A 24,367-nucleotide genomic window follows, 5' to 3' on the forward strand; every position below is an offset into this window, starting at 1 on the left:
TAGCATCCACATCAAATGGGCAGAGGGATGCCACATTCTCCACATTTGGAGCTCCATCAGGCTGTTCCCTTTCCACCAGTCCTATTCAGTGATACTGCAGACACAGGATGAGGCAACAGGAGACATCATAGCGATGTTGATCAGGAGAGGAAGAAGGTGCAATCTTAACTTCCAGGATTTCACATTTGAAAGAATGCCTTGGCAGTGGTGGGTAGCCCAAGGCCCTTCCCAGGAAAAGAAGCAGGCACAGGGCCCAGTACTCAGGCTCCATTTTGACCCAACGTTTATTGTCCTTTTACAACAAGTCATTTTTTGGTTTAGAAACTGCTTGTGATTAGTTTTCCAACATTAACTCAAAAGCATGTAAAATAAAATCAACCTACTCTATAAACACCCAGCAACTGTGGCCCCTACCGGCCTACCCAGGTTGGATAGGGGGAAGGGAGGACTCAGGCAGCATTGAGTCAAGTGCAGATGCTATACTGTGGCAGGTGGCAGTAGCGTCTTGGTTCACACCCCACACAAGTCCCCTGCACTGCCCCAAACTACAAGAGAAATGGCATAGGCCCAAGGCCCAATTCCCTGTTGGTAATTCACTCTCCACCTACCAAATGAAAATCGCTTTTATTTTATCGCTTTTGTTTTGTATTTTTGCAACAGAAACCCCCTGTCCAGAGTCGACTGTAGCTGAACTATTCAGACTGAAGAATGGAGCAGGCTGTGGGCGCACCCCTGGTCCCTCTCCTGGGCAAGCGGCCCCCACCCCCAGGGAACAAGGTCCAGGCAGGCCAGATCACTGCACGCTGGCCACCAGCACTTAGCCATACAGGTCATCGTCATTGTCTTCCGTGTATACACTGCCACCTGTGCCGCCTCCACTGCCCTGACTGGGGCCAGCTCCACCCTGGTTCCCTGAAGGGAATCTGTGTGTACAAGAGCAAAGCCAAAAAAGAGGATTAGGAGAGGGCCTATTTAATTAAGATTTCCACAACTACCCCTTCTAGCTTCCTTAGGACTCCCATCCCCTTTTTGGTATAGGTCCCCAAATTAACTTAAGCACTGTCTAATGCTCCCAACCAAGTTACCTGAAGCTGCCAAAGCCCCGACTCTGCTGAAGGGTCTGGGCGAACATCTCATACTTCCGAATGTCATTGTCACTGACAGAACGGCGCGCAAAGCGCATGGCTTCTTCAAAGTGATCTCGACGGATCTCAGGCACTGGATCATCCTCTTCTACCTCCTATAGTTGGTAAACAGAGATCACTAGGGCTAGTTAAAGCCCAGCCTGGATTTCATCCCTGGCCTCCCATTACTGTTTATTCGTCTCCTTGCCCTTCCAATCCAACCTGAGGTAAGATGCTAGGTCAGGTGCTAGGCCATGCTTCCTAAAATTGAGTCATTACTCCGCTTAAAAACTTGTCAATGCAAGGGAAAACTGTAGGGGACAGAAATCACATTTGTGATGGGCTTAAGGAAGGGAGATGTTGCCTGAAGTAGCTAAGGAAACTTTCTGGGATAACAGAAATTTTTAAGTCTCAACTGTGAGTAGTAGTTATAGAACTTACATACATTTGTCAAAAAGCATGAAAATGGTACTTAAAAAGGGTCAATTTTATTGTACTTATATCGTACCTCAATAAACCTTAATATTTTAAAAGAAAATGCCAATGGCTTTTAGTGCTTACCACATTTGGATTACATCCTACCACCTAGTGGTCTCACTTCCAGTGACATATATACTCTTAAATCCACCCAGGGTTTCCCAATGTCTACAATCCCACTACTAGAATACATTTGGGCTGCTTATTCTCTTTATTCAAATTCTACTCTCTTCACAGCTCAGCTCAAAACCTATCTCTTCTATTGAGAGGCCAACTACTGTGACTTATGAAACTGCTTTCTAGGATTAGTTCATCAATAGTTCACCCCCGCTTTTTTTTTTGAGACAGAGTCTTGCTCTGTCGCTAAGCGCCAAACTGGAGTGCAGTGGCACGATCTCAGCTCACTGCAAACTCCGCCTCCTGGGTTCAAGCAATTCTCCTGCCTCAGCCTCCCGAGTAGCTGGGACTACAGGCGCATGCCACCATGCCCAGCTAATTTTTGTATTTTTTTTAGTAGAGACAGGGTTTCACCATGTTGGCCGGGATGGTCTCGATCTCTTTATCCACCCGCCTCGGCCTCCCAAAGTGCTGGGATTACAAGTGTGAGCCACCGTGCCCGGCCAAGAGTTTTTAAGCTTTTATGGGAAAGAGAAGAGATGTCACAGACCCTTCCAAAAGGTAAAGAAAGCCACATATTTGCTCATTCATTAAGCCTCATGTTTAGAACTTAATCAATTAATTAAGGGTAACAGGATATAGCGGAAAATGATGGAGATCCTACCTTTATGGAGCTTACACACACATGAATTTGCCATTTCATTTTGGGAGGTCTGTGTACCCCACCCCTTCCCCGACCACCATGGATAGGTCTATGGGTCTCATCTCAGTTCAAGGCCCTGCTCTGTTTGCTGCAGTCTCATAGTGCATATCAAAGTAGATTTCCCTCACAGAGCTTAGTTCAGACTGAGAATGGAGCTGCCCATCTCTTCTCAGCCTTATTCCAAACTGAATGGATTCACCTTAGTATTCTTTATCTTTGATGCCCTATTAAATGTCTTCTCAGTCAGATGACCTTTCCAATAGCTTCTACTCTCAACTCTAGGGCATGGTGGTGGCTGTTGCCTGGCTCCCCATAACTGGCACAACTGGGGAAAGGATGCAGACTCACCATGGCTGATGGGTTTGTCTGTCTTTCTCGTTCTCGCCTAATCTCACTCTCGATGGATTCACGAATGGCCAGCTTGCAAGCACGCTGGCAAATCTCTGTCAGGTCAGCTCCAGAGAAGCCATTAGTCATTTTAGCCAGGAACTCCAAGTCCACATCCTAAAAGAAGCAGCAGAGCTACCTTAGCATTCAGCCTCTCCTCTCCTGAGTCACACAGATCTTTGGGCCACCCAAGCACTCCCAACTACAGTTTGCCTCTTCTTTGGCCACCCCATTTTATTTCTGATTCTAGATTATCCTAATACCCTCAAAAATTCTCCCTGCCCTTTAGACCAACCCTAACCCCAATGGAATCTTGTCCAGAAACCAAAGAGCACTCCATACCAGCCTGAGGACTCATACAAGTCCCCCATAGCCCATGATCTTGCACCTGCCTTGGCAACTGGGGACTTGCGCAGGTTAGCCTTGAGGATGGCAACACGGGACTTCTCATCAGGAAGTGGGATATAGATGAGCTGATCAAGACGGCCAGGTCTGAGGATGGCAGGATCAATGATGTCAGGCCGGTTGGTAGCGCCAATTATGAACACATTCTTTTTTGTGGACATGCCATCCATTTCTGTCAGGATCTGGTTGATGACTCGGTCAGCAGCCCCACCACCATCTCCAATGTTACCTCCACGAGCCTTGGCAATCGAATCCAGCTCATCAAAGAATAGCACACAGGGGGCAGCTTGGCGGGCCTGTGGGAGGAACAGACTGAGTCAAGCTCTAACAAAACTAAATCTCTCTGGCCAAATGCAGTGGCTCATACATGCATTCCCAGCACTTTGGGAGGCCAAGGTGGGAAGATCACTTGAGGCCAGGAATTAAAAAACAGCCTGGGCAACATACCAAGACTTTACCTCTAAAAAAAAAAAAAAAATAGCCAGATGTGGTGATGCATGCCTGTAGTCCCAGCTACTTAGGAGGCTGAAGTAGGAGAATTGCTTAAGCCCAGGAGTTCAAGGTTACAAGTGAACTATGATTGCACCACTACCCTCCAGCCTGGGCAACAGAGCCAGATATTGTCTCAAGAGAAAAAACAAAACAAAACTAAACACTGGATCTCTCAGACCTCAGAAAGATTACTGTCCAGTTGAGTAGCCAGCACTGTTTCAACTCTCTTAAAGAAAAACAGTTCTTGCCCCCAGGCAAATGAATACAGAGTCCACCCTATTATAGCTCACCTTGTCAAAGATTTCTCTGACATTGGCCTCAGACTCCCCAAACCACATGGTGAGAAGCTCAGGACCCTTGATGGAAATGAAGTTGGCCTGGCATTCATTAGCAATGGCTTTGGCCAACAAAGTTTTCCCACAGCCAGGAGGTCCATAGAACAGAACTCCCTTGGAGGGTGTCATGCCAAACTTGAGGAATTTGTCTGGGTGCTCCACAGGATACTAGGACAAAAAGGAAAGAGGGTTCAAGGCTACCACCATATTTTGAAAGAAACCTAACCAAACGGAAGCTTCATGGTGTACCCAATGGTATCAGATCCAGGTTCTCTAAAAGCAGACTCCTTAATGCCTCAAACCTAAGAACAGTAGGTTCCTAAGTTGTGCTCTTACAACTCTTGCAGCCAATGTGTTGATACCCTGAGACCACCCACATCACTAAGGCAGTGACTCACCCTGGACCAAGTTACCCTACCTGGACCAGCTCCTGAAGCTCACGTTTGACATCCTCTAGGCCGCCGATGTCTTCCCAGGTTACCTGTGGCACCTCTACCACAGTTTCCCGCAGTGCTGATGGGTTACTCTGGCTCAAAGCCCACTAGAAAAGAAGGGAAAACTGGATGAGACTTACCAGGGAAGGGTCAAAGCACATTAGGTGTGTACCTGAGGTAGGGGTGTGGTCCTTACCCGGAAGTCATCCATAGTAACTGCTAGAGAGTTCATGACCTCGGCATCAATGGTCTCATCCTCTAGGTCAATGAGATCCATCTTCTTGCGGATGGCTTGCAGAGCAGCCTCTGAGCACAGGGCTGCTAAGTCAGCACCCACATGCCCATGAGTCTCATTGGCTACCTGTAGAGAAAGACCTACTTACTATGCTGCCTCCAGCTCCCACAGGAGGCTAAGAAACAACAGAAATCCTTCCCCCGACTCCTATCCCTGGGTCCTCTCATTTCGTTGAATATGTACTAGCAATGTCTTTATTGGCTGGGTTTTAAGTACTCAATTCGGGACTTGAGGCCTAGAAATAAAGCTGCCCCAGAAATTCTGATTTACTCTAAATGCAGTGTTAACTGAGAAACAAGTCAACTCCAATTTCCTGGATTCAATCTCAGATCACTTCCTTTCCCCTGTCCAGAAATCAAAATCCATCTCCTCACATCTTAACCTTATGTTCCAAGCCAGTTCCCAGCAACTGCCTAGAAACAGAGATATTGTAATGCCCAGTCAGCCCTCATCATCACTTTACCTGTTCCAGGTCCACATCATCTGCCAGCTTCATGTTCTTGGTATGGATCTGAAGAATTTCCAAGCGTCCTGTAGCATCAGGAATTCCAATATCTACCTCCCGGTCAAAACGACCTGTGGGACAGTACATGAACACAGACAGGGCTCATTTCTAGTCCAGAGGGAAGAGACAGGCCTAGCAGGACCAACCATCTCAGTTAGCATAGGATTGTCCTGATGTTAGCAGTGAAAAAGTCTCAAACCCTGGGAAACCTTTCAGTTTCAGGAAAACCAAGTGGTTGGTCAGTCTAGACAGGATGCAGGATAAGGGAAAAAGACCCCTGGACCTAATCACTGCAAAGGGCTTCAAGAGGATTAAGTGACTTAGATGAAGGAGAGAGGTGAGATGTAAGCAAGGGCAGGGTTGGATATATCTGGAGTGCTTACCAAATCGCCGTAGAGCTGGGTCAATGCTGTTGGGTCTGTTGGTTGCTGCCATGACAATAACATGTGCTCTCTGCTTTAGGCCATCCATGAGGGTCAACAACTGTGATACAATACGCCGCTCCACCTCGCCATGTGTCTGCCAGAACAGGATGTCTGGTCATAAGTGAAGTTAGAGCCTTTCAACCCCCCACTATCCCTTCAGGTAAGCTCCTACTTTCTCTCTTTTGGGAGCGATGGCATCCAGCTCATCAATGAAAATGATGGCAGGAGCATTCTTCTCAGCCTCCTCAAAGGCTTTACGAAGGTTGCTCTCAGACTCACCAGCCAATTTGCTCATGATCTCAGGACCTGAAAGAATACAGAATGGAGGCAAAAACAAAATTATAGCCTTTCCTAATTACCCAAAAAACAGTTATCTTGCTTGTCTGGCTCAGAGACAGGTCCTGGTGAGAAGGTGGTGACCTTTGCCTACTTCTCAGATCCTCTACCAACCATTATCACAGGATAGCCACCAGTCCAGGCTAGAGAGAAGCCCAGGGACTCAGTATACTCTTCTCACAGTTGAACTAGAAGTATAAAGGTGACAGCAAATGCTCTGGGACCTATGGCTAGAGCAGGAGAGATGGCACACCAGCTAGATCTCTACCAGCTAACAGTATTCTCCAAGAGCCAGCAATCCAAGTTCATTTCCCCGAAAATCTCTCATATCAATAAGCATTCACCCATTAATTTCTCATTCTAGCTTGCTCCCACTCTTCGGTCTGTCCACAATCTTTCTCAAAGGGGACAGGACAGGGAGCACCAATGTAAAGTATCTTCCCTTTATTCTTCATCTGTCTGTAACATACCCCAGGAGAAGAAATATACTATAAAAGTGCAGGTGGGCATGAATGCAAAAGGGATCGGTCCATGAGCTCTCCAGCTCATGAGTCCCCATTCAAAATTGGGTCTAGCTAGACCTAAGATGAACCAAGTCTCTTACCATTGATCAAAAAGAAGAATGCTCCAGTCTCATTTGCTACAGCTCGAGCAATCAGGGTCTTCCCTGTCCCAGGAGGTCCATAAAGCAGGATTCCTCTAGGAGGCTGAGGACCAATGCAGAATGTGATTAGGTTCTCACCTTCTCCCAAACCCTAAAATGGATTGACTAGGGCTCCAGAGAGGGCGAGAATCAGTCTTCAACCCTGACAATATTAAGAATGAGCCCTCAGCAGTAAATGCTAGGAAGACAGCTTACTTTAGCCACACTAGCACAGAAAATACTGCTACAAAGTGAGCAACATTTATGATTGCAACTTGCATAGGAGACTAAGGGCAGAGAAACTCTAGTGAAAAATAAGTTTGAAGATACGTAACTAGGAAAAGGCAAAAGGACATTACACTAAGGGCTCAATTTCAGGCAGACCAAGGGCCAAAGACTAGCTAAGACATTTGAGAGAGCAGGGTCTATTTTCGTCATTGCCAGAGGATCACTTACTCCAGTAATCATACCTTCCAGAATTTATCACATTGGAATGATGTTCCTTACAATCACCAATCTTCTTCTTTGACACTACCCTTTCTATGGCCTTATTTACAAGCAGGACATTGAACATAGAAGATGAAATTATTTGTTTATTGACACATACTAAGGAAATGAGTAACTTCATTTTCAGTGTGTTCCACGATATAGAAAAGAATGGGAAACTACACTCTAGACCAATAGTTCTCAAATGTTTTAAACTCAGAACCCTTTAAGACTCTGAAAATTGCCGGGCGCGGTGGCTCACGCCTGTAATCCCAGCACTTTGGGAGGCCGAGGCGGGTGGATCACGAGGTCAAGAGATCGAGACCATCCTGGGTCAACATGGTGAAACCCCGTCTCTACTAAAAATACAAAAAATTAGCTGGGCATGGTGGCGTGTGCCTGTAATCCCAGCTACTCAGGAGGCTGAGGGAGGAGAATTGCCTGAACCCACGAGGCAGAGGTTGCGGTGAGCCAAGATCACGCCATTGCACTCCAGCCTGGGTAACAAGAGCGAAACTCCGTCTCAAAAAAAAAAAAGACTCTGAAAATTTCCTTAACTTGCTTACTTCTACCAGGTGACACTGCTCTAGATAGGCTGGCAAACTATGGTGAGATTTGATTTTACAGGGTCCACTGAGACAAGAATAGCTTTTACATTCTAAGAGCTGTAAAGAAAAAACCCATATATATGTGTGCATGTGTTTGTGCGCATATGCACACAACAGAGAATTTAATTAGCTTGCTCTGTTCTATACCATCAACTCTAATGAATTTAGAGCCTTCAGTGAATTAAAGGATTTATTACTGCCCCTCTAATCCAAGACAATAACAAAAGCCACGTATGAAAAAGTCCCAGGATCAGACATTGGGTAGTCATTAATCACCACTTTAAACTGGATCCCAGAGCCCAAAATGCTCACCTTCACACCAATTGCCTTAAAGAGGGCAGGATGTCTCAGGGGCAGTTCCACCATCTCCTTTATCTGAGCCAGCTGCTTCCTACAGCCACCAATATCATCATACCCTACTTCATTCAAGGACTCTTCCTCATCCTGAAAAAGAGATAAAGAAAGCAGAAGGCAAGAATATAATATCAGCAGAAGCTGAGTTTCTCTAAATCATTCCACTACCTAGTGTACAAAAACCTACCATATAAGAAGATTCTCAACCCAGCACGGTGGCTCACATGTGTAATCCCAGCACTTTGGGAGGCAGAGGTAGGACTGCTTGAGTCCAGGAGTTCTTGGGCAACATAGCGAGACCCTCATGTCATTAAAAATTAAATTAAATTGCCAGACGCTGTGTCTCATGCCTGTAATCCCATCACTTTGGGAGGTCAAGGCGGGTGGAACGAAGTCAAGAGATCGAGACCATCAAGATGGTGAAACCTCGTCTCTATTAAAAATGCAAAAATTAGCTGGGCATGGTGGCGCATGCCTGTAGTCCCAGCTATTCTGGAGGCTAAGGCAGGAGAATTGCTTGAACCCAGGAGGCGGAGGTTGCAGGAGCTGAGATCACGCCATTGCACTCCAGCCTGGGTAACAAGAGCGAAACTGTCTCAAAAAAAAAAAAAAATTAATTAAATTAAATTAAAAAGAGAAGATTCTCCTCTACAGGGATCCAGCCTCAAAGAACAGCTATAAAAATCCCAAGGCAAAGATTTCTAGCACAGTCCTTGCCTCTCACATTGCTCGTAGTCTTATTGAGAAGGGGGTCTCTAAAATCTGAGGCTGGAAACTCTGGGAATGGACAAAGGCCTTCAGCCACCATCAGCTATACTTCAAAATTGATTTCAATCACTTATATACTTTGGGTTCAGTCTAGATTTTTGAAATTCCTGGCATTAGGTATCTCCAAAAAACACCTAGACCCAGAAATGAATATCTGGCAGATTTCTCATCCCTGAAAGATGCTTAGTTCTCCAAAAAGCATCCAGTCTGTTTTTTTGTTTTTTTATTTTTGAGACGATCTCACTCTGTCACCAAGGCTGGAGTGCAGTAGCACAGTCTCAGCTCACTGCAACCTCTGCCTCCTGGATTCAAGCAATTCTCCTGCCTCAGCCTCTTGAGTAAGCTGGGATTACAGATGTGCGCCACTAGGCCCAGCTAATTTTTGTATTTTTAGTAGAGACAAGGTTTCACCATGTTGCCCAGGCTGGTCTCAAATGCCTGACCTCAAGTGATCTGTCCCCCGAGCCTCCCAAAGTACTGGGATTATAGGCGTAAGCCACTGCGGACAGCCGAGCACCCAGTCTTGACAGTTACCACATGATGCCACACTGAGTAATCACGAAATTGGATACTGTGATCAGGGAGAAAACTCACCTCTCGTTTGATAGGCTCCCCTTCGCAGTGGATCACTGTGTCTGGAGCAACAATGCAGTAAGGGCTAGGATCTGTTTCCACCACTTTGAACTCCACAGCACGCATCCCACCACGGACAAGAAAAATGTCTCCTGTGAGAGCAAGCAATACAAGCACAGTTAGAGGTGTCAGCTACAATACAAATTGAGAATTCATCAGACCCTGGGTCAAAATGCCAAGCTTATTAGGTATTGTCCTTCATTAGATATTACCCTCTCTCCAATGCCACCCCAACTGTCTTAATAAGTAGTAGGCAAAAGGAGAAAGGTAAACTGTGAAGAGTCCCTCTGCCACTCAGGAGGTTGGTGCAGAAAACCTGACATGCCAGAAGCCCATCAAGTTTTGACTTCTGCCATATAATTAGCCCAAGCTTTACTACAACCACCAATGCTAGAACTGTACACTTTGGACCCTGACATAGTCAAAATGGACCACCTTCTCCTTCAAAGATCCATAAGGATAGCTTACTCTCCTGGAACAGAGAAGGGGAGAGATGGAGGGAGAAAATGATGGAGGAAAAGAAGGGCAGAAGACATGAATCTGTATGCAGGATGCATGTGTGTATACAAATATATAAAAGTGAGACTAGGTATGATGGTTCATGCCTATAATCACAGCACTTTGGGAGGCCAAGGCAGGTGGATCACTTGAGCCCAGCAGTTTGAGACCAGCCTGGGCATCATAGTGAGACCCCATCTCTTTCTTTCTTTCTTTTTTTGAGACAGAGTCTCATTCTGTCACCCAGGCTGGAGTGCAGTGGCCTGATCTTTGCTCACTGCAACCTCCACTTCCTGGGTTCAAGCAATTCTCGTGCCTCAGCCTCCCAGATACCTGGGATTACAGGCACCCACAATGGGGTTTTGCCATGTTGGCCAGGCTGGTCTTGAACTCCTGGCCTCAGGTGATTCACCTGCCTCAGTCTCCCAAAGTGCTGGGATTGTAGGCGTGAGCCACGGCACTGGGCTGACCCCATCTCTTAAAAAATAAATAAATAAATACAAGGGAAAAGCATAAAAGATCAAAAAAAGAAGAAAAAGAAAATGAGATGAAGACATTCCAAGCTGAGTTTCTCTAAATCATTCCATGACCTAGTGTGCAAAAACTCAACAATCAACAATCCTTAAGCTCAGAATTAGCTCTCACCTTTCCGGATGGGTCGATAAGCTTCCAGGAAGTACGGCTTAAGGTATACCTCAAAGAGATTACCAGTAATGCCTTCCACCGTGTCATCAATAGGCAGCACATGGATACGTTTGCCATACTTCACATCAGGGCATGGCTGGATGCTGAGGATGACAAGCAGACTCCATATTACCAACCACACTTCGGGCCCAAGCACTGGGTGTCCAAAAGGGCCTGGCAGAGATAGCTGATAGTAAGTAAAAAAGAAAAGGCAGGGATGGCTTTAGGTGAAGAGCGGAAGGAGAACAGGGTGGAAGTGAGAGCAAAAGAACAGCCCCACTCACTCCTAATCAGTGAGCCAAAATCAAGAGCTACACATTTAGAAACCCCACAAAGATATGCTGAGTCTTCAGTGAGATATGCTAGGATAATCCCCTTAGCTAATATTGATGACCCAATATTACAAAAGAAGATCTTAAGCTAGTAATTGTCAGGGTCAGAGAAACAGAAGTGAAAAAAATAAAATTATCTCTGCCAGGTGGTCAGAACACCTTGAGAAAGTGACTAAGCACCATCAGGAAGAAAGTTACATGAAACTCAGACTCCATTAAAAAGTATCAGAAGCCTAAGATGATCCTGGCCAGGTGATGGTTGGCTGGATAGGAGTGGCAAGAGATGACTCCAAGTTGGGGTAACTTCTTGCCTAAAATTATGCAAGAATAAGCAAAATCACTCTCAATGGAGCTATCCTGGGTCTGACTTCAACTATCCCTTTCTCCCTAGTTAATTTAGGTGCTTAAAAGGTCTGCTACCAGCTCACCTTCCATGCCCATACCGCAACCTCATTCCAATCCGAAGCCATTAATTGGACATACTAGTGAGAGTAGTGAGGAGGTCATTTAGCAGATACATACCCTCAAGTGGCATCCTAAACCAAGCTTTAAGTATGATAAATTACATCTCTGGTAGGAAAAAATAGGGCATCAGGAAAGTTATAGGAATGCCAATTTGTCTCAAGGGACATTCAGAGAAAATCTGCGAATCCCAGGAAGGCAGAACCAAAATCTAAAGACAACCCTGAAGTGTAAGTCTTCCCATGGCCAGGAGGCTTCCTATATCTACAGGTGCCAAGAACTTGGTCCTGCCTGTGTAATACATGGGTCCTGCCTAGAATGCAGGCTATCTCTGGCCTCCCATCCCTGCAGAGCCAAAAACCACACACACACCTGATGACATCCCCTAGGCGTACACGAAGGTTATTCCGAACAACTCTATTCATTCGAATCTTCTCATCAGAACACGTGTCATCAGAAAGGACGATGCAAACAGCTTCTCGTCTCTTCTTTCCTTTCAGCAACACTGTGTCACCTCGGAACAACTGCAATTCATCCATCTTGGGCTGAGGAAAGAAGGTTAAGGCCTTTTGGTCACTGGGCAGAAGGGAGTAAGCAGCAGCCCTGGAGATTGGGAGTCCCAGTAAACCCCACTCTATCTGCAGTCACTGCAAGAAAAATGAGAAAAGAAACCTGGGAAAATCCCTCAAGTAAGTCCAATAAGGAAAGACTAGTCTGTGGCCTCAGCTTACCTGGGACAAGGACACCACACTGTTGTCCTCATTGATGGCTTCATCAACAATTAACCTATTGGGACGGTTCTTCTGTTTGAGAATGGCTGTTGATAAGTCATCACCTTTTGAACTAGAAGGAGAAAACTGAGTCAGTCCCAATAGATACTCCAGCCCCAAGAGCCTCACCAGTCTCTAAAACTCAAGAAAGAAATAGTGACTAGATGAAGCTGTCCCTAAACCAGAGAGCTCAGATGAAGGAAAGGCAGCCAAGGTCACAAGAAGAATATCTAGCATTAGATATATCCATTAGAATATCCATTCCACACACATTAGAATATCCATTCCATCAGCTCCTGGTATTTTGAGCATCAGTGTCCAGCTATAAGGCCCCAAGTGAGTAATCCTGCCCCAGGATCAGAAAACAGCCTAAGAATAAGACATAATAGAAATGGAGGCTAAATAGTTATTAGAGAAATAAAAGCAGTCTTAGACTTACAGAAGAGTGGTTAAGAGCAGGAACTCTATAGTCAGACCCATTGGGTCTAAATTCCAATTCTGCTCCCGCTTGTGATCTTGGGCAAGTTACCTAACCTCTAAACTTTGATGTCCTCCCCTATAAAATAGGGAGTATAATACTTATCTCAGAGGTTTATTGTCTTAATGGAGATAATGAATGTAAAATGCTTAACATAATACCTGGCACATGGTATTAATGGTCACCATGATTAACAGTATAAAGTGGGCTGGGCGTGGTAGATCACACCCGTAATCCGAGCACTTTGGAGGCCAAGGTGGGCGGATCACCTGAGGTAGGGAGTTCAAGACCAGCCTGACCAACATGGTGAAACCCTGCCTTCCAAAAAAAAACACCACAGTATAAAGCATAAACTAACTTTCCAGGGGAATGAAGTAAGCCAGACAACTTCCCCTGAGATGATTCCATGGTACCAAAGGAATGCCAAGCATAAAGACCATCATATTTGGAAAAAACACTAACAGACATGAACCCACCAGAAAGAGGCTCAAGGTCAAAAGAAATTGCACAGTAATTTCTGCAAAAGCACAATTCCATAGAGTTGGCTCAAAAAATCAAAACAAAGAAATGCTGAGACATGGGGCAAATCCAAATCCCTCTCACCCAAACCAAGGTCAACTGGGTCTACACTCAGTTTGTTATTTCCTAGAAGCTAGGATCATTCAACAAGCAGTGATACCAACTTATTACCTAGCCCATCTCCAGCCATCACTGGACTCAGTGTTCTCTTTTTTTTTTTTTTGAGATGGAGGCTGGAGTACAAAGGCATGGCTCACTGCAACCTCTGCCTCCCAAATTCAGGTGATTCTCCTGCCTTCCCAGTAACTGGGATTACAGGCATGCGCCACCACACTTGGCTAATTTTGTATTTTTACTAGAGGCGGCGTTTCACCATGTTGGTCAAGCTGGTCTCCAACTCCTGACCTCAGGTGATCCGCCCACCTTGGCCTCCCAAAGTGCTGGGCTTTCTCTCTAAGAGCTGCCTTCTGTTAGTAAGGCTCAGGAAAACATAAACATTAACCAAAATAGGAAAGCCAGACAATGAAGGAAGCAAAGCAAATATATTTTTAAAAAGAAGTTTCTTCATTCAACTAAGTAATGAGGGTCTATTACGTCCCAGGCATTGTCCTAGGGGCTGGGGAAACTGCAGTTAAAACTATAGTATTCCCATAGGAAATATTCTCACAATTTCCAAGAGACAGAGAAAAAATGCTGTGCTCAGCTAGGAAGCCATGCAGTTCTTACATCTTCGGGCACTGATACACCCAAAAGAAATACAAACCCCATTCATCTAACAAAATGGTAGGCCTTCTGCTAACCCTCATACATAGGCTGTATTTTAAACTACTGCCTCTAAACTAGTTTCTAATGACAGTTTCCTCTGCTCAAATCTGCCTCCCCCATCCCAAAAGTGTGTCACTCTAGGAACAATGCTGCTGAATAGGCAGACTCTTCCACTGCTTATGAACATACTGGAGGTCAAGCATGGTCAATGTGGACAGCTGAGAGCAATTTAAACCCATGAGTTCTCCCTCTCCTGTCTCATCAAAATACTCTGTCAGGGGCTGCCAATCTTCTTGCTTGACCAATAGGACTGAGACCGTAGAAAAATAAAATGTCAGATGCCCCTAGTCACCATAATTTTTTATTTTTTGAAATGGAGTCTCGCTCTGTTGCCCAGGCTAGAGTGCAGTGGCGCGATCTCCCTCACTGTAACCTCCACCTCCTGGTTCAAGCAATTCTCCTGCCTCAGCCTCCATAATGGCTGGGACTACAGACGTGCGCCACCACCATGCCTGACTAATTTTTGCATTTTCATAGAGATGGGGTTTCTCCATGTTGCCCAGCACAGTCCTGAACTCCTGACCTCAAGTGATCTGCCTGCCTTGGCCTCCCAAAATGCTGGGATTACAGGCCTGAGCCACCTCACCAGGCCAACAGTTTGTATTTTAATCTGAAAGCTGCATCCTAGGAAAACCTCCTTTCTGCCTACCATCCTGGACTCTGGCTCTGGAGATGAGTAGTGTGCCCTTTTCTTAAGACAAAGCCTCTAATTCCCGATCTATCAACTGAGATCAGAGGTGGCAATCTCCAAGAGTGAATTTGGCCTAACCATGGGCCAACAGTAGTTCTGGACGCTCTTTCGGGCCATCCTCCATTGTCTTCTGTATGAGTCAATCCTTTTCCAGAACTGTACAGGGGACTCCACATGGGACTTGGAGGGGTTTCAGCTAAGAGTCATCAAGGTGACCAAGAGGTTAGGAACAGCTGATGATGCCAGGTTCCAAAAGTTTTAGATTTTTACTTTTAAAAATAAAAGCTTGACTGCATGTAAACCAAAATAATATTTTCATAAAAGGTGACTCTTCTAAATAGGCAACTGACTAATACTTTATCCCAGTTCAGAAACTTGAGAAAAAGGAACACACCTCAAAAAACTAATCTCTTCAAAGAAGGAAGGTAATTTGCATAGAACGGTTTCCATGGGCTGGCTGTGTGGTGTTTTTTTTTGTTTGTTTGTTTGTTTCAGTATCTAAAAGCTAAATTGAATGGGCTGAGGTGGCAAATTCTATCTGACGCTTTCCTGAGGGATGGAAGTGGGGTCAGAAAGCCTCAGAGCCCAGATAATTTCTCAATATAGCTGGTTGGGGAAGGGGGTGCGTGCATCTTTGTGTTTTTGAAGAGTCAGTGCAACTCTAAACTGCACACCACCAAAGTTAGAAATCTGGGAAGGCCCACAAAACATGAACTGAGATTGGAACTTTAGCAAAAACCTAAAATATTTTTAAAGAATTCCTTTCTCCCCACCCAAGAGTCAATAATATGAAGGAAATCTCGCTCAAACTTTCTAGTATGAACAAACAGGCCTAAAGAAAGAAAACCAGAAGCGAAAGGTAGGGCTCTCCCTCTTCCTAACAGTCCCTCACTACTCAGATCACAGACTGCCCACCTCGGGCCCCGCCGACCAGGCTCCAAAACGGCGGCTGTGAGCTTTCCTGACCTCGCCGGGCCTTCCCCGACCCCGGCCTCCGCCTCGGTGGCAGGGCTCCTGAGGCCTTCACATGGCGCAAAGTCCACGCCCACCGGGCCCGGTAGGGGCCTCGGGCTCGCGGGGCCTGCTCTCTTCAGGAACCAAAGGCCTTCGGCGGGTGGTAGGCCGGATCGCAGACGGGCTCCCCAAGGCCCCGAGGCTCCGCGCCGGCGGTGTAGGCCGGAAGACCTCGCCAGGCCGGGACGGCCGTTCCAAGGGAGCCAATCGGGCGAGACGGGGCCTGCATGACACAGCACGATCCGGCCCAGGCTCCGACCCAGGCCCAACGCAAGCCCCGCCTAGGGGGCGCGCGGGTGCGCAGCTGGCCCCAGCCGGGCCTGCCGGGTCAAGGGCCCCTTACTCGCTCCCTTGCTCCTCTTCCCTCCTTCCTGGTCTCCACCTCCCTGACGCGCCCACTGCCAGGCCCCGCAGGGCCTACCCAGAGCGGCCGGTCCCGGTGCGCGCCGCCGCAGCGAGCGGACGGCGCGCGCACACTCACTCGGCTCCAGAAGCCATGGCGCGCGCCTCTCCCGGCCGGCGGCTGTGGCGGCCCGCGGGTAACGGCTACGAGGGGTGGCAAGCGACTGACTGAGCCGGGGCTCGGCTCTCCCAGGCGGTGGGCGAGCAGCGGCGACAAACCCGCAAGCGGCTTCCCTCTCGCTTCCTCCCACCGGCAGCTAGGCGTCGGGTGAACAACGCTGACTCCCGATCCGCGAGGTGGCAGTGGCAGTGGCAGCGGCAGCTACGACTCAAAACGACGGCCGCAGACGCTTCGCTGAGACTGAGCCGAGAAGAGCCGAATCATCGGAAGGGAAGCTGCTCCCACCTCAGCCAATCACCGCCTGCCCTGCGGACTCTCGCCCGCCTCTCCGCGCCTCTCCCCAGCAACCCGCAGACCACAGCCAATCAGGAAATTCGTTTGCGACCTGGCTCCCGCCTCAGAGATGCGACACGCCTAGTAACGCCACGTCAATTGGCCACAGCGCTACGCTTCCTCGACGGATTGGAATCCTCAGCCAATCAACGAAAGGAATAGGGCGAGATCGACTCGTGAAAGGAGAGCCTTTAATCCCTTAGAGGCGGACTCTCCCACTTGGCTCCAGTTCATTGGCTCCGGAGTTTTTCCTCCTAGAATAACCTGGCACAATGGACTGAACCCTTGTATTAGTCTAGTCCTGTTGTGGTATCCTACACACCCTTCTTCCAAAACCTGGGGATCCTCTAAGACGCCATCACCACCCTGACCTTTCTTCTTGCTCCCCTCAACGCTGCCTCCAACCACCCCTACTCTGAACTTTCTGACTAGCACCCCACTCCTACCCCATTGTCATTGCACTCTGTGGTAACCCTAATCCCAGAGCCTTTGCAGTTTCTCAGCACTTGTGCCTTCCTTCCTCCTATCATTAATATTAATACCTTATAATAAGGCACTCAAATCCAGAGAAGTCAAAGGGCAACCACAGAACACAGCCAATTCAGTAGAACCCAAATTAGCAAGAAAACAGCATATGCTGGGACTTGAAATCCTTGGGCCCAAAGTAACAGGGGTCGCTGGTTGTAGTCAACAGGCAGCTGTTGGTGGTATGCTGACTCAATTCACCTGTCACCCTCTACCCAGACACATTTGACTAAGACAAGTCCAATTTCTAGAATTTAGAATAATGAGGGGAGTGAAGAGTCACTCGGAAAGACTCAGAAATCTGCCTAATTATCAGGTACCCACCCTTGTCCTGAAAGGCCTATCTAGACCACTCTTCAGACCCAACTCCACTCAGTCGCTGTCCTGGGCTTTGGGGCTCTGCATTTAGGCAATGTGAAGGACTAAAGCCACCAACTCCTGAGTAAGGTTTCCTATAACCCTTTCCTCATACCCAGATCTCATGTTCTTAAGGTCGATGATGTCAGGAAAGGGCATCATAGACAACTAGCATTGAACTAGACAGTCATGAGCCTTCCCACCCAACTATATGTAGTAGGCGGACAAGATATATATGAAATTTTACTCAACAAAAGAAAAGGGGAAACAGGAAAAAAAGGTGCCTCGAGCAAAGTCAATAACTTGGTGGTGGCAGAGATTGTTTCCTCCAAAACCAGAATGGTAGTAACTGGGGCAAATTTCACAGGCTCACCACCAACCTCACCAGTCCAGGATTCCTAATGATGGTGAAACAGAAAGCCCTCCCCACACAGAGACAGCCCACGGGGGCCCCAGCTCAAGCTCTTGGAAACGTAGCAGCTACAGGTCACAAGACTCCGGCAGAGATGTCTGAAACTCTTCAAGGAGGGCTTCACAATCAGAAGGATGGATCCAGCTCAAATAGCTTTCTAGGTACAGCGGGAGAGACCTGGAGAACAAGAAGGATGATGTCTAAGGATGAAAGATTGGCAGAAAGCTGGGAAGCCATGCCTTCTCTTTCAGTGTTTACCACCCACAATAAGTCCAAGGACTCTAGGACAACAACTGCCCCTCAGCCCCAAGCCAGCAGGCCTGAGCCTCACCATGTAGCACCTTCCTGTGGCCCCTTAGTTTGGGCCTCCAGCCTCCGCCAGAGTGCAGTGGCCTCATCCCTCCGATTCAGCCTCCTCAGAGTCTGAAGCAGGTGAAAGTAAGTGTCTTGATTACCTGTAGTCCCAGCCCAGAGTACAGAGTCTTAGAACTTGACATAGTCTTAGCCATTGTTTTATAAAAAGGGAAACAGAGGCCTAGAGGGGGGAATTATCTTGCCTACACTCACATATGGAAGCTGGGGCAGATTATTCACAACCATTCCTATCCCAGTGTCCACCACCTGCCCAATACTCCTGTGCAACCCACCCCAGCAGTTACGGTCTTTGTGTCTGAGGCTATTAGGGAGACCAGGAAACTCTTGGAAGCCCTGCATACATACTTGTATATGTTTGAAATCTGGATATATCCCCAGATATATACAGCACAATTCCAGTAACCCCTCCTGTCTGAGAATATCACCCTTACACTTACGCCCAAGTACCTTTCCCATGGGCCTCTCTGTCCATAGCTGATGTCATGCAAATATACATACCTGGGCACATCTGCACAGCAAGGAGGAAGTCCTGTAAGGCTTTGGTATCCTGGCCACTGTCTACCCATTCCAGTCCACGACTAATTAGGGCGGCTGCCCGAAGCTGCTGCAGTGCCACATCTGACTTACATCCCTGTTCACAGTTGGAAGCTGCCCCTGGGGACCATTCCCAAAGTCAAGAAGTGTCTTCCTAGCCTCACAGTCACCAAAACCCCAAATCCTCCTCTATTTCTTCTTGTGTCCACAGTCCCTTTCTCTTAAGTCTCCTGATGGGCTGGGACACATGAAAGGGAACACACTTCTACCACTACTACTTCCAGGAGGTAAGAGGAAAACTGAAAGTCTAAATCACCTTGTCCTTTGTCCTCAGGTATGGCATGAAAGAGCAGCTCAAGGCACCTGAAGCAGGACATGGAACAGGGGTGAAGAGGAATCAATTTCAGTAACTCTAGGGAGAGTGGGTGAACATGGAGCTCACCAATTCAGGTCCCAATCAGAAAATCATCCCTCTACACCCCCTCTAGGACCCTAGGCTCACCGGCTAAATTCACTAACTGCCATTTTTTGGGCACCCAGTTGTACCCAGGCCTGACCCTGAAGAAGGTGGGTGGCAGAGACCCAGAGTGGGCAGTATGGCAGTTCCTTGGTTCCTTTTCTGGCATCTTCCCACAGCCGGGACATCTTGGGTAGCAGAGATGATGTGCGGCTGAGCAACTCCTCACATACAGTCAAGGCATCTTGGGCTCGGCCTGCCTGGATCAGTGCTACTGCTGCCTCCAAAAACAACTCAGGCATACAGGGCCCTGGGCGGGAGCGGGGCAGGAAAAACTGGAGTGGGAAGAAGAGGCAGTGTCTTGAAAGGCATGAGCCACCATCCCCAACCTCTTCACCAGGTTCTGGTACCACACAGAGTGCACAGTCCTGGGGCCCCAGATTGTACAGACAAAATAGAGGGAAAAACAAAAAATAGCAGTCTTGTTCTATTCCAAAGGAGACAGCAACCCTTCCACTCCATTGCAGAGAAGCTTGAAGATATACCCACCCTTGGCTCCGAGCTATCCAGCAACAGGGCCAGCAGGTCCAAGTAATGCTCTGCAGCGTCTTCTGCCCTGAGGAGTCACAGCCCATGAGCCTCACCCTAGGCCCTAAGCAGGGCCCTGCAAGTTCCTGAGAATGTTCTCTCTTAGCTAACAGAGGGATGCTTATAGGCCCTGAGGAGTAGAGCAGGAGGGAACATCTTAGGGCTCCAATTCTAGCTCAGTATGACTCTATCCCAGTTACAGAATGGATTGGGGAGGAGACTTCAGAGTGTCAAAGATAGAGGAGGTTAGTGTCTTAGTGAAGAGTCCTTAGTTCAGGTCTAGAAGCAAGGTAGAAGAGGCTGAGGAGTGGTGGGTGACCTATGTCCTGCCACTGCCTTATTAATCCTCCAAGTCATGAGAACAAAAACAGAGTCACACCCCAGGGGAGGCATCAGAAGTGGGAAGAGGAGCTCAGGTGAGCAAGGGGAACCTCACCTCCCTGTCTGTAGGCACCTGCTTGCTAATACATGCTTGGCCTGGCTCTGAGTGCCACAGTGAAGGGGTGAGGCTGGGTCAGGTGGTGGCAGTAGTAATTCTACCTCAATGACAAACTGTGAGGCTTTGGAACTGCAGGGGACATTCAAGGCCTAAAAGAGAAAGAAAAATCTATAATCTCTGGGAGCCATACTTCCTTATACTTGGATCTTGACTAGTCAGTCATCCCAACACAAGCACCTCAGCAATCCGCCACCCCACATCTTCACCTGGCAGTTCCCTACCTCAACTAGCAGCTCCAGACTCTCCAGCTCTGCTGTTGTGTCCCCCAGTTGCTGATAGAGCCTAGAGGCCTCCAGAAGTGGGGGACCCCAGGCTGATCCCTCTTTCAGAGCTGCAACCAAGTACAACAGTGCTCTCTGTGGATTTCCCTAGAGAGATAGGAGGACATGGGCCTCAGATACTCTTACAAAGCAAAAAGCTATGCATAATGCCCGTGGTTTCCCCCAATCTGCCCTAGGACTGTCTTTACCATCTTACGGTGACAGGACCCCAGTGCTGTGTACACCTGGACCAACACAGGCCGTGGACACAGACCTGAAGCCACTTCATGAAGGCTGCTTAGGGCCCTGTCCAGGTTCCCTGTGATCAGCTCCTGGAGACCTGAGGACAATCAGGGCATAAGCTTGGAGAGGCCTACAGAGTAGGGGTCATGATGGGGAACAAGGGTCCAAGAAGCCTACGGAACTGAATGGGACAAGAGAGAGGGCATGAGTCCAGAGAACCATTTAAAGAAGGAAGAGATGAGTCAGATTGCTAGCTGACCTTGGCGGTAGGCAAATGCTGTCAGGAGGACATCCTTCAATCCCTGGGCATCCTGCAGGGTCAATGGAGCATCTAATTCCTCAACTGGGGGACTCCAAGTTTTCAGAAGTAACAGCAGATCCTCAGAGGCTCCATTCTGGCAAAAGAAAGACAACCGGAAGCTCCAAGCCTACAATCTCCCCATCTTCTCCTATCTCAGTTTATACTGGCTAGACCTTGAGCTCAAGGGTCCTCTTGATCCTTGAGGATAGAGGCCTAGCTACCCTTACAAAGCATATAATGCCTGTGGTTTTCCCCAATTCTAAGAGATAAATAGCTATGGGGCAAGGATAAAAAAAGGAAGAAAAACCTGGGGCAGTGATGATCTATTCTAGCGAGCCTCCTCACTCAAGGCAAGGACCATATTTGAGTTACCAATAACTCAAGGTAAGAGGTGACTTGCCTTGAGACTAAGGCTGAGAGGTGACTTCAGCAAGATCGCAGGAGCCCTATCCCTAACTAAAAGAAAAAAAATTTTTTTGAGACAGGGTCTCCCCGTCACCCAGGCTGGAGGGCTAGAGTGGAAGATTACAAGAGGGCTAGATTACAAGCCTGTAATCCCAGCACTTTGGGAGGTCGAGGCAGGCGGATCACGAGGTCAGGAGTTCGAGACCAGCCTGGCCGATGTGGTGAAACCCTGTCTCTACTAAAAATACAAAAATTAGCAGGGTGTGGTGGCTTATGCCTGTAATCCCAGCTACTTGCGGAGCTGAGGCAGGAGAATCACTTGAACCCAGGAGGCAGAGGTTGCAGAGTCGAGATCGTGCCATTGCACTCCAGCCTAGGCAACAAGAACAAAAGTCTGTCTCAAAAAAAAAAAAGCAAAAACACTCCTAAGAGAATCCCCACAATGAGAGACCAACTAGGGTAAGGTCACCCAAGAGTCCCAGAGAGAACTCAGGTTTTCTGATCCCCAACCCAGCTGCCTGTCAAGTACATGATGATGCTACTACAGATGGAGAGAACAGAGGAGGAAGGAGTGAGGAGACCCTCAGCTTCAGGTCACTTTCCCTATTACCTGGCTGCCATTCAGGGTCTCCAGCAACAAGGCCAGGTCCCCAAGACGGTCAGCGCTCAACCAGAGGGCAGCCTGCAGGCCAGCCAGGCGGTGCAGAGCAGACAGCAGCTCCGGCAGAAGGATGGAAGCATGAAGAACAGAGTCCCACAGCTCCTTGAGCCCCTGTTCCAACCTGGGCCCCAGCTGCTCCTGTGTCTCCAGCACTGTGGAGTATAAACACACACACATAGCTGAGGTAGGACCTCATCCTCCATCTCCGCATACATTCGGGCTTTCCTCTCAACAATAATAATACCCCAACCTGGTCTGAGGAGCACAGAGAAGGGCACCTCTCTCCATGGAGGTGACAGATTTTGTTGATCCTCCCATTCCCCTGTGATAACGGAAATCCAGACTGAAGCTGGCAGGGAAGTCGGGGACAATCTCTAGCCCTCACCTCTCTCTAGGCCCCGTTGGATATCCTGGGCCTGATCCTCTGTGAAACCCTGAGCCAAGCTTGCCCTCAGGATAATGAAGTTGCAGGTGACAGTCAGCTCCAAGGGGAGAACAGGAACAGCTGCAGGGAGACCTGGAGCAACAATGTTGGTCTTACAGAATGCTCTCCCATGGAAGATCCTCCAAATAAGATCCCAACCCAGGGATCACCACCCTCCAACCAAAATGGCCACAATAAAGAACCTACCCTCCAGCCGATTAGCTAAGGATTAAAAAAAAAAGAACCCACCCTTTGGACAGAAAGTCTGGAAAGGGCAAAAAAGTTCTCCAAATCAAACCATCTTGGAAATCACTTTTCAAATGCCACTCTGCATGTGTAAGAAGAGAAGGATTTGCCTGTACAAGTATGATTCCACTCCAGTGCCCTCTGTGCCTTAAACAAGACTCCCTGCTCGCTCAGTACTTCTGTCGATCCCAGAAATGCAGAAGTGGAATGAGTCTCTGGCTGTGGTTAGGAGGGGAACTGATCATCCTGGGGAAGACCCGCTTACCTTGCAGACTATGGAGGAGCCCTCTGAGACCTTCCAGTGCATTTTGAGCCAACTGCTGTCGCCTCAGAGTCAGACCGGAATTCTGAGCCACCTCAAAACATGGGGGAGGGGGTATCACTGAGGATCAGCCCGTTTTTCTCCCCTTGCATCAGTGGCAAGGGGTGCATTCTCCAGTCACTTCTAGCTCTTTGGTCAAGCTCAGCTCCTCCCCATCGGTTGGGGTAAATCCACTGCAAACCCGCTTTCAGGGATCTTGGGACTGCAAACCGAGGGTCCCAGCAACCTTGTTACCTTGGCCTGTCGAACGAGCCGGTCGTTCTTTTCCCTCCACAGGTCCAGACAGCTGGAGCCCAGAGGGGTGGTTTGGCAGGACATGGTTACCGAGGCTGAGCCCGGACACCTGAAGCGGACTTCAGAAGGGTGAAGCTGGCTCGCCCAAGCTCCCAAACCCAGGAGAAGGGGCCTGGGCACTTCCGCACCCCGCCGAGCTCCCGGGCTTCCCAATCCACACGCCCAGGCTTTTCAAGACAAATGGGACGCTCTCTCCCCGCGGCCCGCCCCTGATCTCAACCTCGCTTCTGGTTGGCCGGGCCTGCGAAGCTCTGGGCTGCGGTTGGTCCTCTTCAAGTTAGTTCCCGCGGGAAACTCAGGGAGGAAACAAGTCAGGACCTCCCGACAGGTAGGCTGAGGCGGGCTAGAGGCGGAGTCCGAGTCTGAGCTGGGCAGTCGCGCGGCCGGCGGTGCGGCCAGCTCCGCCCTCGCGGAGGCCACAGCCTGGAGAAAGGGTGGGCAGGAGCACACCTCCGTACCACAGTCCGTGGATCGGCCCTTCCTTGCAAACACACTCCCAGGTCCGTCTGGGGTCCCGCTTCCACCGAGGGCTTGCCGCGAGGTGCATGCTGGGAGTCGTAGTACCGCCCTGGAGGGAACAGCCCCGCCCGGGCAGACGGAGTCTCCAGAAAGCGTTGACTGGAGTATAGGGCGCTCTGTAATCGTCCATCCTTTCTCTGCACTGTCGAGCGCCTTGCTCACTATGGTTGGCTCTCTACCGCGTGTAGTCTGACTGCTGACAGCGCCGCTCCGTGCTTGTGCAGCCTGCACTGCCCAAAGGTACCTGCCCAATCCTTTCTATTTAAATGGAGTTAGGAGAATTGAATAT

General features: G+C 48.4%; 2 protein-coding genes across 12 annotated transcripts; both read right to left on the reverse strand.

The window, feature by feature from the left end:
* Positions 1-266: 266 nt before the first annotated feature.
* On the reverse strand, positions 267-16,565 carry VCP (valosin containing protein). Of its 6 annotated transcripts, none has more exons than XM_035251024.3 (17): positions 16,282-16,565; positions 12,235-12,346; positions 11,876-12,048; positions 10,671-10,813; positions 9,489-9,619; positions 8,085-8,216; positions 6,640-6,742; positions 5,872-6,005; positions 5,658-5,793; positions 5,233-5,345; positions 4,671-4,835; positions 4,459-4,581; positions 3,996-4,208; positions 3,201-3,509; positions 2,770-2,925; positions 1,086-1,240; positions 267-923 (listed from the first exon to the last, which is right to left on the reverse strand). In XM_035251024.3, exons 1-17 carry the CDS (start codon positions 16,296-16,298, stop codon positions 818-820), a joined length of 2,421 nt encoding a protein of 806 aa, XP_035106915.1. In that variant the 5' UTR covers positions 16,299-16,565; the 3' UTR covers positions 267-817. The 6 variants fall into 6 exon arrangements, with proteins under 6 accessions (XP_035106915.1, XP_078227328.1, XP_035106931.1 ...); XM_078371202.1 differs by having other exon boundaries at positions 11,876-12,150; XM_035251040.3 differs by having other exon boundaries at positions 16,222-16,565.
* Positions 16,566-17,768: 1,203 nt separating this feature from the next.
* Positions 17,769-24,092, reverse strand: FANCG (FA complementation group G). Of its 6 annotated transcripts, none has more exons than XM_035251071.3 (15): positions 23,500-24,092; positions 23,209-23,290; positions 22,659-22,790; positions 22,223-22,425; positions 21,932-21,985; positions 21,166-21,301; positions 20,873-21,003; positions 20,625-20,771; positions 20,341-20,492; positions 19,866-19,932; positions 19,362-19,651; positions 19,176-19,222; positions 18,824-18,979; positions 18,282-18,405; positions 17,769-18,127 (listed from the first exon to the last, which is right to left on the reverse strand). In XM_035251071.3, the coding sequence occupies exons 1-15, from the start codon at positions 23,581-23,583 to the stop codon at positions 18,019-18,021; spliced, it is 1,914 nt and encodes a 637-aa protein (XP_035106962.2). In that variant the 5' UTR covers positions 23,584-24,092; the 3' UTR covers positions 17,769-18,018. The 6 variants fall into 6 exon arrangements, with proteins under 6 accessions (XP_035106962.2, XP_035106958.2, XP_078227353.1 ...); XM_035251067.3 differs by having other exon boundaries at positions 23,209-23,299; XM_078371227.1 differs by lacking the exon at positions 21,932-21,985.
* Between the last annotated feature and the right edge of the window lie 275 nt (positions 24,093-24,367).

This window comes from Callithrix jacchus, chromosome 1, assembly GCF_049354715.1.
Source record: "Callithrix jacchus isolate 240 chromosome 1, calJac240_pri, whole genome shotgun sequence".
NCBI classification, from domain to species: domain Eukaryota; kingdom Metazoa; phylum Chordata; class Mammalia; order Primates; family Cebidae; genus Callithrix; species Callithrix jacchus.